The sequence below is a fragment of the Biomphalaria glabrata genome, chromosome 5 (assembly GCF_947242115.1).
Source record: "Biomphalaria glabrata chromosome 5, xgBioGlab47.1, whole genome shotgun sequence".
Classification (NCBI taxonomy): Eukaryota; Metazoa; Mollusca; class Gastropoda; family Planorbidae; genus Biomphalaria; species Biomphalaria glabrata.
The window spans coordinates 21,867,058-21,881,831 of NC_074715.1; the positions used below are offsets into that span (position 1 = coordinate 21,867,058).

At 32.5% G+C, this 14,774-nt stretch overlaps 1 protein-coding gene across 4 annotated transcripts in view; it reads right to left on the reverse strand.

The window, feature by feature from the left end:
• The window catches only part of LOC106068934 (serine/threonine-protein kinase PLK1-like), a 37,468-nt gene that overhangs the window by 4,752 nt on the left and 17,942 nt on the right, over positions 1 to 14,774 (reverse strand). For 3 of the 4 annotated variants that reach the window (XM_013228439.2, XM_013228440.2, XM_013228438.2), the window contains exons 2-14: positions 11,218 to 11,749; positions 8,876 to 8,983; positions 8,588 to 8,704; positions 7,482 to 7,699; positions 6,146 to 6,241; positions 4,424 to 4,592; positions 4,227 to 4,333; positions 3,926 to 4,049; positions 3,417 to 3,552; positions 3,264 to 3,335; positions 837 to 996; positions 429 to 558; positions 13 to 135 (exon numbers count right to left, since the gene is read on the reverse strand). In XM_013228439.2, coding sequence (XP_013083893.1) covers positions 13 to 135; positions 429 to 558; positions 837 to 996; positions 3,264 to 3,335; positions 3,417 to 3,552; positions 3,926 to 4,049; positions 4,227 to 4,333; positions 4,424 to 4,592; positions 6,146 to 6,241; positions 7,482 to 7,699; positions 8,588 to 8,704; positions 8,876 to 8,983; positions 11,218 to 11,505 — 1,848 coding nt within the window. In that variant the 5' untranslated portion in view covers positions 11,506 to 11,749. Of the gene's footprint in view, positions 1 to 12; positions 136 to 428; positions 559 to 836; positions 997 to 3,263; positions 3,336 to 3,416; positions 3,553 to 3,925; positions 4,050 to 4,226; positions 4,334 to 4,423; positions 4,593 to 6,145; positions 6,242 to 7,481; positions 7,700 to 8,587; positions 8,705 to 8,875; positions 8,984 to 11,217; positions 11,750 to 14,167; positions 14,190 to 14,774 lie in introns of those variants that run through there. The other variant, XM_013228441.2, reaches the window with a different exon arrangement.

Sequence of the window (14,774 nt, forward strand, 5' to 3'; positions counted from 1 at the left end):
TGTACAACTGACCTGTAGAGTGCCATCACTCAAGTACATTACTATAGCTTTAGCTGTGCGAAACCATTTCTTAAGAAACATAGAGCCAGACCATGAGACAGAGTCACTAGAACTGGAATATTCCAGATCACCGCCCTGTGGAACATAAAATACTCAGTCAATGGAAACTTAAAAAAAAATCATTACTTGCTAAAATTATTGTATATCAAAAATCATTACAAAACTAGACCATAATAAAATTGAAGTACAGAATAAAAACAAAAATTGAAGTACTAAATATGAAAAAATGTGTACAATTAAAAAATACTAGAGAATAGTTAAGAGTTAATAAATATAATAACTAGTATTGAATAGGCTATTATATAAAACAGATCTAAAGCATATACTTCTATAAGGTAAAGCCCTAAATGATCATTGAATACAATTACATTTATAAGATGTTCATCCATATATCGAGCAAAATACTGGAGTAAAGTGGTTTTCCTCTCCAGATCATCAGGTACACAGTCTGAAGTGAAAGCCGAAAGTTTGCTAGTGACATCATAGTACTGTATAGCTCTGTCAAGGGAAAATGTAGAAATATTTGGATAAAACAGAGAGGCAACTTTTGTAAAAGCTATGAGCTAAGAGGATTTTTTAAAAATATATTTTGGAATCAATTCTAATAAGATGGTGATTGTATAATGATTACATCATTTGATATATAAACAATTTTTATTTTCCACAATTACTTTTTTTTTTTAATTTAAATTATTTTATATAATTTAAAAAAAATCTTAAGTTCAAAATGCATACAATAACTAAAAAGTAATTATGGACGAGGGGCTATAGCCAACCTGCCATCTGGAGCCATGATGATTCTGGAGGTATCATTAAACAAAACTCCAAGTGCATCACTAGACAACTGAAAACCAAAGCCATATTTGTTGGAGTAGTCTACCCATTTTGTCACCCAAGTAATCTCTGCATTCATTGGAGCAGGGCTATTTTTAAAGTCTGCAACAAAAAAACAGATTTACATGAGCAAATCAATATTTCAAATAATTATTTTGGTTGCATCTAGTGACCACTTAACTTCACTCAATGTCAAGCTGCACATGATGAGAACTTCTCTCCTAATTTAGAAGCTATCCTGTTTTTGTCTTGGAGTTGTAAGAAACAAAGTTTCTCTCACTAATAGCAAACAATTGTAAAAAGAAAGAAAAGGTAGACATGGGAGAATAATAACAAACAATGGACTGCCTTTTTTTTCCCAACATTGTAGACAGCAGAGAAAAGTTGGCATAAATCAAGAGCCAGTAAAAGTACAAACCCATAACAACCTAGTCATTTTGAATAAATATTTGATGAACCGTGAAAGCAATTTGTGTGATTTTTGCCCATAGATTGTATCCCTCTATGTACATTTCTTTGAGATGGTGCAGCACAGTCCCATGCTTGAATGACAATATGTCAATAAAGGATAATGTCAGAGTGAAGAGCACACAACATAGTTGCTGCTATTGTTAAGTGATGTTGGTTTATTAAAGTACTAATGATTCAAATTTTGAGTTATACTAGTATACTTGCCTACCTAAAAGTGTCTTATTAATGTTTATTTGGAGACCTTAATGTATAATGCTTGTGTGATCAACTATTTTGCAGTCTAAAACTAAATATTAACATTAAAATAAAAAAAAAATAAAAAGATCTTAAGCATAATATTTAGATCCATGTCACAGAAGACAATTGCTTTTTCTGTTCTATTTTTAGTTATTTTATGCCAATAGATCTAAAGGTCACAATTGTACTGTTGTCACATTTAGTAATAACTTGTATATCTAGATCACTATATACAAAATACCAATTTAATACAGTACAGTAGTTGAAAACAATATGGATCAAAGACTTTTAAATCTTGCTTAAAGATCATTGACAAAAAAATTCTAGATCTGGAGTAAATATAGTCATAGTCTGTCAGAGTACGAAATGTAGCTATTCTAGAATATCAAGATTTAGATTATTTAGACTAATCATCAAGATTTAGAAAAGTAGAAATACTAGAAAAAAATGTTTAATCAATCCAGCTTTCTAGATCGTATGATCAAAACTAGAATCAAGATTACATGCAACTTGAAAAACAACATAAAAAAAAAAAAGAACAGGGAAGAAATCCAGATTATTAATAGATCTAGACTATTCAAATCATGCTTTCATTTTATTTTTAGCACAATTCAGCCAATACAAATTTACATTAATATAATACACTTTATCAGATCAAGTGTTTAGAGATCTACAAAGATAGCACTTAAATATTTTGTATTAAAATAATAGCATGTAGCACGGTAGTAAATGTAAGGCATGATGTAGGCTGTATGGTACCAACATATCACATGATGTAGGCTGTATGGTACCAACATATCACATGATGTAGGCTGTAAGGTACCAACATATCACATGATGTAGGCTGTATGGTACCAACATATCACATGATGTTGGCTGTATGGTACCAACATATCACATGATGTAGGCTGTATGGTACCAACATATCACATGATGTAGGCTGTAAGGTACCAACATATCACATGATGTAGGCTGTATGGTACCAACATATCACATGATGTTGGCTGTATGGTACCAACATATCACATGATGTAGGCTGTATGGTACCAACATATCACATGATGTAGGCTGTATGGTACCAATATATCACATGATGTAGGCTGTATGGTACCAACATATCACATGATGTAGGCTGTATGGTACCAACACATCACATGATGTAGGCTGTATGGTACCAACATATCACATGATGTAGGCTGTATGGTACCAACATATCACATGATGTAGGCTGTATGGTACCAACATATCACATGATGTAGGCTGTATAGTACCAACATATCACATGATGTAGGCTGTATGGTACCAACATATCACATGATGTAGGCTGTAAGGTACCAACATATCACATGATGTAGGCTGTATGGTACCAATATACAGCACTTTCGCTCACTACACCACATAATGCTTTAATCTAACCTTCTCCTTTTTAAAGGGGGTGGAGTAATTGCCAAGTGGTAATGCACTTGGTTTCTAAACCAAGGGGTTTCAAGTTCAAATTATGTGTAAATTATAACTGTTTGTGTAACTGGATTTAGCTGAAAATATCACATCTAGTAATAATATCAATCATCACATAAATCCTATAGGATTTTTTCATTATGATCATGCCATATTGTTCTAGTATTTATGGATGTATGCTGTTACTATTATAATAATCTGACCTTTTGGCATTTGTTCTAGACACAGAGTCAATGCATTTAGTAAAACTGCTGCACAGCCAGGTTTGGTTAGATCTGAAAAAAAAAAAAAATTTAATGCTACAGATATATAGATTTACATTTATAAATAGAGAATTAGTAAAGAGAAACACTAACCTCGTTGTGATGGTGACCTCGACCTTTCATCTATGTGTCTTTCATTGCTGTTATTTCCATTTTTGTGAGTGTCACGTGTCTGCACAGAGTTTTCAATGTGTGTGCGTGAGTGCTGTGGGGATTTCTTTTCTATGTCCTACGTACAAACAGAAAGAGAAGAAATGAACTAGAACAAAATCTCCAGTTAGGCTGTCTCTTTGTGAGATCAAAGTTTTAGATTTAAAAAAAAAGTGGAATGCTTGGCTTAACGACATAAAACCACTTGGTTACTTAACAGATGGGGCTTAAGTTACAATATGATGTACATTAGGAATTTTAATGTAAGGTATGTCTCTAGCTGAGTTGTATTTGCTGAGTGCTTAAAAGCAGTACAGCAATCCTCTACCAGATACCCTATCCCCCCAATAATACTTTTATAAGTATTCAAAATAAGATTAATATAAGGAGTCTACTAATTCACAATCCACGCAACTAAACACATCAAAGGTATCTCTATATAAACTACTTACTTCAAGCTCTTTTTCTTCCAATAAATTTTCAGAGCGAGAATCTAAGTGCATTTGGCTTATAGCGTTCCCAAGTTGTCCTAAATGATCTACAGTTGGTTCCCTGGCAGCAGCATAAGACATTGGTCTGTATATTAAAACAGTATTATTTAAAGAGAGGATGTTGGTCAGAATAGAATTATATCTATCTTACACATGGTGCTGGCTGTATAGATATATCTATCTAGTTTTACTCTTAAATGCTTCTATTGACAAAAACAAAAAATTGCTGTCAAAGTGTAGTCTTCATTACTACAATGTTTACCTATTGCTGGCATAGCGTGAAGGAAACTTTGGCATTGCTGTGCAACAAGTTGGAGACAATGAATGAGGCAAATACCCACAGACAAAAAATTCATCCGCTAGAATTTCCTGCAAGACAAGTCCATGATATCAAGTTATCTACAGAAGAGGCTAAACACAACTAAAACATATTCAAGTCTGAACTAATGTTGACAATACCTGTAACAAGGGTCGGCTAGTTGGTTCTGGGTGCAGACATTTACGTATGAGATTTTTTGCTGCTGTGGTCAAGGATGAGGGGAAAGAGTAGTTATTCTCTGTGATCCTAAGGTAGGTTTCCTTTAATGTAGTTGTTTCAAATGGAGGACGACCAACAAGTAAAGCATACCTGTAGCAAAGTCAAGATGGAAAAGTTTAGAATGTTTCAAAGTACTCCACATTTTATAATGCTTTACAAGTATGTAATAAAGAATTTATTTGTATGGTTGAAATATGCTCAGTTCATCTTTCTTGACTTTATTAAACTTCATTAGAAAGTGTTAAAGTGCTGCTAAACTTGAAAATTTTAATGTAATTTAATCTAGGTTTTGGAAAAGTATTTGTTGCAAGCCTTAAGGCTTACTCTTCATGGTTTAATCAATGTCTGATTTACAAAAATATGAATGTCACATCTGAGTCTATATGGCCATGATATATTGTTTTTTTTTTTTTATCTTCAGATTTGAAGATGATGCCATATAATAGTGTTTTTTATTGGTTAATTTTAGAAAAAAATATAATAATCCCATTTCAGACCTGCCTACCAAAAAAAAAGTCCGAATGCGTAACACTTACGGTCAAAATGCGTATTTTGGCACCAGAATGCGTAACACTTACGTGATCCACTATTTTGTCATATATATATATATATATAATATTAGATGTCATGATTAGATCTACAATCTAAATCTAGATCAATAGAGATATCTAGACTAGATCTGGATCTATGTCTATAAAATGAATATAATCTACTCTATATCTGGGCTCAAAAGTGTTACCGATGCCGTGGATCCGCTACAAACGTAGGTCTACTCCAAACTTTCGTAGGCCTACCTTCATCCTTGATCTATTCTATACTAAGAATCTAGTCTAGATCTAGACTAGATGGTAGTAGATGTTATCGATATAGATCTAGTCAATCTAAATTCTCAATCATACTATAACTAGATTGTAGAGTAATGTAGAAAATCACGACATAACGTAATGACTAGCTAGACTCTAGCTAGATCTATTCCTGTATAACAAGTTATCTAGATTCTAGATCTAGAATCCAGATCTAGATCTAGACTAGATATCTACAATGTCACTCAATGTGTTTTGAATCGATAAATCTTCGATTTTTTTTTTATACAAATGAATACGGGAATCAGGAATGCACCAACATAATTAATTTCTACTAATGAACTTACAAAAAAAAAAAAAAAAAGTCACGTTGGTGTATCAGCTAACTGACGGTACCAACCCGCCACTCCTTCACTCTCGCATTCTTCATTTCTTGACTAAATCTAATTGCTATTAAGTACCAATCAACGTATAGATCTGGGCACATTGTGTTCACCCCACCTTTTCTGTTTCGCCCCTCTCCCCACAGGTGGGCTTAGCATGACCTCCGTGACCGCTTGTAAGCTAGTCTAGAGAGAAGAAAAAAAAAGCATACGAAATGCGTAACGCGACGGGTTAAATTCGTATTTGCGTACTGGCTGTCATTTTTTTGAGATTTTGCGTAACGAATACGCATTTTGCGTAACGGTAGGCAGGTCTGCCATTTACACAAAAAGTTAAATGACTATACTGGAGATTTAATGAAATAGTTGATATCTTATTACAAAAAATAAGATAATTACTTGAGAAAATATAAACTAAAAAATTCTATTATCAATTTAGTCTTGACTTTCTACTTACATTATACAGCCTACAGCCCAGATGTCTGCTTCAAAACTGTGTCCTTTCTTCTGAAGAACTTCTGGAGCTATATAGTTAGGTGTTCCACAAACAGTCCTGAGAAAACATTTAAGCTTTATTAAACTTAAAGATATTTTTTACACTTGTAAGTAATACATTTTTTATGATTTAAAATACAACTATTTTTCATGGGTTAGGTATTATGAATGTACAAGTTTCAACACAAAAGTTGTGCCCCTTGATATAACCTCCTTTGTTCTTTCCTTATATGTGTTAATGAACATAGTGTAGTAAAAAAAAGTAAAGTAAAGTAAAGTATCCCTTTCAGATCTAGGGCGGATGATGTAAAGGCCATCTGTTTCTTTGCCAGATGGTTAACAAGGGTGTCATGTTGCCAACACAACAACAAACCGCCTTTACTTACCCCAACTAGTGTCATGTAACCATTAGATCTTGGTGGACTGAGGAGTGTCCTCAAAATCCAGATGTTCAAAATCCCAGCCTTCACCAAGATTCAAACCTGGGGCCCTTCAGAAACCAATTGCTTTCTCACTCAGCCACCATGCCCCAAATGAACATTATTTACTAATGTGAATTCTATGCTTTTCATTTGGAACCACACAAACTGTTGAATCTATCTATTGAAAAGATGTTAGACCCTTGCAGTCACAATTCAGCATGCCATAAGGAAACAAACAATGGAGTAGATTGGTATAACATTTGCAAAGTTCTCATCTATCAACACTATAAAGATTGGCAGTTCTTGTATTTGTATATTGATCTATGTTATGTTTAAATTTAAATCCAACAAATACAAATTATCAATGATATTTGAAACTATAAATTCATTTTTGATCTTTTCAGCAAAACAACAATGCATTTCTTCCTGACTAGACATATGGTAACAAGTCTGTAGTTAAAAAACTAATTAGCTTAACTAAATAATAGTTAATTATAGCTGCCTACTTTTTAATGTGCATTTTGCTGCTTTTTTTCAACTTTCCTACAATTTTTAGAGTTTTAAGGAATGTGCAACATATTTTGTGAACATAGAGGAATTTAGATGTCTGCACATTTGTTTATTTTCCTTAAAATGTGTCAAAAAAATAATTTCATTTATAAATTTTAACCCTTTAAAATCAGAACATGAAACAAAGAGTATCTAGATTTTCAAATGCAAATGTATCAACATATATATTCCCTGTTAAGACTTAATTCAATAAGCACTAGTTATTTGTTAAGGCATACAATACTTTTACTTTTATTAAAAAATATTAATAACCAAAACTATCAAGTTTGAAAATGTTTTAAAAAAAAAAAAAAAGGTGAAACTAACATTTTCTTTTCTCCTGCAAAATCAACTTTAGTTGCTAGACCAAAGTCAGCCAGTTTCAGGTCCATTTCATTATTGAGCAACATATTGCCAAGCTTCAAGTCACGATGAATTATTTGGTTACTGTGAATGTATTCCACACCAGCCACTAGTTGACGAAGGTAGTAGCGAACTTCAGGTTCAGTAAGATATTTCCTGTGTTTCAGTACATGCACCAAAGACTAGGTAGGAAAAAAATTTACAGAAAATTAACTTTTCTTTCAAAGTGTCTCTAAAATTAATAAGAAAAAAAAGAATTTTTTTTAGCAGTAAAATACATAAGATCACACTGTATAAAGCCTGCAAAGGAAGAGTGAACTTAAGTCATTATAAAATAATGAATTTTTAAAAATCTTTTTGGCATGCCGAGTAGTGGTTAGAATAATGTCAAATTATTTTTCAAGAAATAAAGTTTGTAAGGGACAGTAGTTCTAGTTCCCTGTATGTGTGTGATGCACAACAAAAGCCATCAGACATATTAATACTTTATATTATGTATAGCTTATCTGGGCTTGTAATATAAGATGTGCAAATAATGAGACAAGCTAGTTATTAGCACCAAAATGGTCAACGTCTCTATCTGGTTGATTGAACTTGAATAGAATAATTTATTTTTTTTATAAACAAACAACAAAACTAAATGGAAGAAATTTTAATGGCTAGTTTAATTGTTACCTTATCTAGGATTCGGAGCCCAGTGTATGATATAAGACATGAACCAAAGAAACTATAAGGAATTACAAGGCTTAGTATAAGGCAGAACAATATCATAGATTTGTTGGCCTAACCTGCTGTTCCATCAGGACAGCAGAGGATCAAAACAGATGAAAAAGATAATGCCTTTTTGGCCCTTGCCTTCCAAAGGAGATAAGTAAACTACTTATGATGTCAAAATATTTCAAAACAGATTTCCTTCATGTAATCTCAATGATAGATATCTTGTAGGAAAAATTATGTTTCAAGAATGTGGAGACTTAAGGTTAAAACAAAAATCTATTCAAATTGCACATTTCAGCTCAGTTTATAGCAAATCTTATTAATAGTTCAACACAAAAACATTCAGATCTTACTTTTCGACTACAGTTTTCCAAGATAATGTAAACATTGCTGTCGTCTTCAAAATAATTAATAAACTCCACAACATGTCTGTGCTTTAGGTTCTTCTGTAGCTGGACTTCTCTGAGTATCTGGAGAAACACATTTATTATAAAATTAAATCAGGGAATTCAAAAAATTTCATTGTCAAAAAAATTATGAGACTTACAAAAAGCAAGACACAAAAGCTAGCACTTTAAAGTGAATCTTTTTGTAATGTTTAAATTCAATACAATTGAAGAATGCCATTAACTAATGCTTACCTTTTGTTTCTGATGTGGTTTAGAAATTCTGGTTTTACTAATAATCTTTCCTGCATAGATCTTGTTTGTATTTAGATTTAAAATTTCATAACATCTTGCAAAGCCACCCTAAAAATGTAGACAAATTAGTTTATTTTTAGCAACCCTAAATTCAAAATAAATATATATTATATATTATATTTAGAACCAAGTGTACCTTGTGTTAACAAAATATCACCAAAATTTCATATGTGTATATCAGAAACTATCAATAGCCACAATCTATCTTCCTTCATAAAAAATGTACATTAAAAACAGTATTTCCTGCCATCACATTCAATAAAGGATTCATTAACATAATGCATATCATAAGGAACCCCCACTTATCACCTGCCTGAATATGGCAAGCATGAACATTGCAGGATTTTTTTTTTATATACATGTACACAGAGAGATAAAGTGATCACTGTTTGTAGTAACTGCAGCCTACAACTATTAAATAATACAAACTGCTTATTAATCTTGTTTTAAAAAATATATATAAATATGTACATACAATGTGCATAATTTGTTGTTTTTTTATGCACCATGATAAAAAAAACTCTAAGATTATAATACATAAATATTATTTAGATCTATATATATATATTCTCTAGGTACACTTCTGTGTTGCATGTGCCAGTGCTGCTTTTGGCGGATTTCAAGGACAAGTGTGGCAACGAAGAGGACTTAGCATATCCGCAAAACTGAAAGTCTACAGTACTGTAGTGCTCCCTTCACTCTTAAAAGCATCAGAGTTTAGGACTATATATTCCTGCCACATCAAAAAGTTAAACTCCTTCCACCTACACTGTCTAAGGAAAATTCATATGGTGCACATACAAGATTATTGAAATCCTACAGTTGTCCAACATGAACAGTATCGATGACAGAGTAAAAAGGCTTCAATTTCGATGGGTAGCACATGAAGTCCACATGTCAGACTATTGCCTACCCAAACGACTTCTGTAAATGGGGAGCTGTGTGCAGGAAAGCGCTCCCCGGAGGTCAATACAAGTGCTATAAAGACACCCTTAAGGCTCGATCGCTCCTCATGGCTTGAAGCTGTGAGTGTTGGAGTCATGAGATATAAAGCAAGAAGAGTGGCCAACGTGAAAGAGCGCCGAACCAACAAAAAGCTGAGAGAAGAAGCAGGCCTAACTGCAAATGACAAAACTTACCCATGCCACGCATGCAGCTGGCTTTTTAAGGTGAGGTTTGGACTTTACAGTCATCTTCAAGTTCATAGGATATGAGAAATGTGCTCATCTTCGATCACGAAGGAGGAACTATACATATGTTCTCTCAATGTAAGACTTTTAAGTCTTGCTATTTCCCCAGAGATCTGTCACCAATGACATTCTCAGTCTCATCCCATTTTGTGTCCATTGTTTTTAAATATTCTACAGCACCAAGTTACATACGGACAGCCCTGTTTCTTTTCTTACTCATTTTTACTTCTATGTTATTGGTATCTTCTGGGAACATCTTCACTTTGTCTTGGGGACATGTTAACCAAATCTCATGCCCAACATAACCAACAACCTGTACGGCAGTGCTGAACAACTGAAGAAAACAGCACACTATTTTTCCTTGGCACAGTCTGCAAAAGAGCTGACAGCTAAGCAGCAAAAAGCTGGCTAGAAGAAGAAGAACCAAATCTCATGCAATGTTTGGTATGACTTTATTAAGGGGGCAATAGCCCATTCATTGATGGATTTCTTAGTTGGTGATATGATCACTTTTTAAAAGTTATTTATTTTTGTGATATGATCACTTTTTAAAAGTTATTTATCTCATACACGCTGTTGATTCACATTTAGTCTCTTTTCTATCCATAGGGATGTATTCCATGAAGCAATTGTATAGAAAAGATAGCTTTCATATCGAAGTAAACCAAATGATTAGCTCAAACAGGCCATAGTTGTTAAAAGACAACATCTTCTGCCTTTCCTATTAGATATGCCACATCAAGGTAAGCATCTGTATCCTTGGTAATTACACTGTGACTGTCTAGATAAATTAATTTTGTATTCTGTTCAATCTATGTTTGTCTAATGTTGACTTGGGCACTACTTGACCTTAATCTCAATCATTTGACTTTGGTCTTGTCTAGATTAATCTAAAGCAGATTTTTAGTAAACCCCTGTGGAGGTTCTCCATCATTATCTTGTATACTTTTATTCCATGTCTATCAACTGATTCTGTTAATGCTTCATTACAGAGTCGATGACTAGTTAAGACTTAGATATTCATAAAGAAGCCACATTTTTCTATGTCATGTTTTACAAAATAAACCAAAAAAATAATATACATTTGTTTACCTTTCCTAAAAGACGGCCTCGTAGATAGGTAGTGTCAGTAGAATTATCATAAATAATGTGTGTATTGTCAAAGTGTTGTTGAATGTCAGTACCTAGGCCATTTACATCCGATGTATTCCTATTTGCTTCCATAGGGTAGTGAACAATCTGACCAGGATAGCCAGAAGATACTTTTACGTGGTTGTTCTGTTTGCCCCCATGAGATGATGGACGCAATTGTTCTTTCATAATGGCTTCAGCAGGAGCTAAGGCAGTGGCAGGTTTAGAAACAAGAACTTCTACAGACATGGGTAGCTTTAAAGTACATGAGAGGTTACTACATTAAATCCACAGAGCAACATATAAAAAACTGCCTGCCCTTGGTGGTGAACTGGCTGAGGAATAGCCAGTTGAAGTGAAATGTTGTACACATTCACAAGTTACTATCTCATTGAAGAAATACTTTTAGGGGGAGCCACATTAAGATAGTGTTCAGTAAATGCAACTGCCAATGTCTTTGTTGTATTTCAGGTCTTGATCAGGTGGTACATTTCTGAAATAGAGAATGTGTGTAATTATTTAAATAAAAAGGCAATCCAATGATGATTGATTCAAGCTGGGACTACAAATAGTTCAATGCAAATAGTGAAATTAAAAGGCTATTAATGTGCATGTGCTGCACCAAGCTCTTGGCATGCTTTACAGTGTAAACAATGAAATCTCTGAATTTGTACCTTTTTGCTTACTTTAGATGATCCTGGTAAATTACATTATAGATAAAACGCCCAAAGCAACCTTTGGCAGTTAATAAGTTTTATAAGCTGCTTTTTAATTTGGGGGTGGGGGAGTGGGTTTTGTGTGTGTGTGTGTGTTTTTAAATCTGGAAACATTGATTCATCTTTTTAATTTTTAGTATAGGGTTGGTAATGAGGCTAGCACAAGTCAAACATTAAATGAACAATATATGAAGAAGCTTACATTTTAAAACATTCTTCATTTAGTGTACATGTAACTTGCCATTTAATAAATAAATTATATATATATATATAGATATACATATTTCTCAAGCAGTTGACTATTTAATGCACTTCTACAAAATGAAAAACTTATCTTAACACACTAACTCTGGACTGCAAACAAATATAATTTAGTATGCAATTACAAGTTGAACTCAAGAGGGAGCCACTTCAAGATACAAGGACCACATGACACAAACCTCTTACTAGATACACTCCAGTCCGGTAGTTTTCTTTACATTATTTTGCAATTAAGGACATTTAAGAACAGAATGGCTATTTTCAGATCTCAAATGTAAGCTTTTGGTACTAAATGATAGCAACACTTTAAAAAATGGGCTATGTAGCTAGTTGTATTCATACACTCATAAAGTTATGCTAAAAAAATGAAGTCAACAGTTCAGAGGGCCTTAGCAGTTCATAGACTGGTCATCAGCAAAGCTGGAAGGATAGCATGGCTGAAGAAAACTGTCCTAATATTATCAGCTAGAGAGGTTTCACTGTGTACATTCTTAAGTTTCAAAAGAATGGGCTAAAGGGTTGAAACATATAAATCAGTTTGACGCTCCTACATTCAATAAAGCACAATTGACATTGTCATTAAGTAGAAATAAAGCCTGTAGAACTTTGAAACAACTAGAGGCCTCAGAACTAATAGATACACCAACAACGATTGATTTGTAACTTTTAAAAATTCTCTTTGTAAAGTTTCAGTATATTGTTTTACTGTTCTAGATTAGTAGATTATATTTAAAAATGCAATCATCCACAAATAGTACACTTTTGTTCCTTAACTAATACATTAGGTATGACCATATGTCACTATTATTTCTATTTACATTAATGTTATGTAATTTAGAAACAGTAGAGGTCCTAAGAATGTTCCTTGAGGTTCAACTGAGTTTATTTATTGTCATACTGTTGGTGTTGATTTGCAGCCATTTAAGTTTATAGCAGTGATAGCAGTTTATATATTAGTTGAATAGTTTATTCAAGATCTATTAATTATAATAGATATGGTGTCAAATTATCATATATTTTTGTTAAGTCACTGAATTTAAATAGATCTAAACTAGATTATAGTTTATATAGTTCTTTTAACCTTCCTTTGAGGGCAGGTGTGTTTGTGTGTTACAAGCTTCTTCTCTACTTTTTTTTGCTAGATGACAACAGCCACCCTAGAAAACTTTCAGCAACCCTTTTTTTTTTAGTATTTAGGTGTCACTGCCTTGTGTCCTACATAATTGGTGAATGGCAGTCCTTTCAACTTTTTTTTTTATTTTTCATATCTAGATCTAGATATATCTAGATCTTCAATCTAATTTTGCACAAAATTATAAAATTTAACAGATCTACATTCAGTGGGTTAGGCCATGTATGACTATGAGTTGAGTGTGACAGCAAAAAATATCATGAAAAATAATTAAAAAAAAAGAAACTGATCATTTCTTGTTTTAAAAAAAATTGTCAAAATCAATAATCTAACTAGATCTACATTTAGATCTAGAATATATATACTCTAGACCTTGATCTAACAATTGTACTATTAGTAGTATTAGTAGGCTTATTACTGTACTCATCAGTGTATTCTATGTAGTGTAACAAGATCTAAGACTAACAGATGATTTAACTTAATTGATCATCATTATGATTTATCACTCATTATCATGATTATACTTAGGCATGGTCTTAGGACTTAGGATCTAGAAGATCTAATCTATAAGTATAGTTAACTATATATATAGTATATTTATTATATAGATCTAGATTCTATCTAGACTCTTGTCTATATGATTACGATAAATCTAGATATTGTTAATATAGTTTTATATAGATCATCTAGATCTAGACATGAATACGTCTAGAAGTCTAGATGATAATGACAATGATACTTGATATTGTAATTGTCATTATTGATACTATTGATAGAATAGATAGATAGATATAACACAAACCTAGATTCTAGATTAGATTCTTGTAGATTAGATTCAAAGATTGTCACTAGAATTTCTGAGAATGACTAAAGACTAAACCTAGATAGATCTAGTCACTAGATTGTGACTAGATCTAGATCTTGATCAGACTACATTGGCAGACATTGCTACATTGTCACTACATTCTAATACCCTAATCTAACTTAGTGATTTAGTGTCTAACTCTACAATTCTACATAGTAATACTACAGGAATATAGTCTACTTAACTTTTAATATAGAATTAGAATATATAGACGCCTAGATTTAGAATTATTGATCTAGTCTATAGACAGATTGTCACAGATCTATCAGATTCTATCTAGATCTAGTATAATGATTATTTACTAATTAATAATTTATTATGATTAATAATGATTATAACTAGTAACTAGATTAAATAGATCTATATCTAGTACTACAAAATACATCTACTGATCTAGATTTAGACTAGACTATAGATGTATAAATTATAATAAACTAGAATTACTAGATTAGTCTTAGATAGAATATAGATAAATATAGATAGTAAGATAGTATCAAGATATAGTCTAGATCTAGATTCTAGATAGAATAGATAGATCTACATC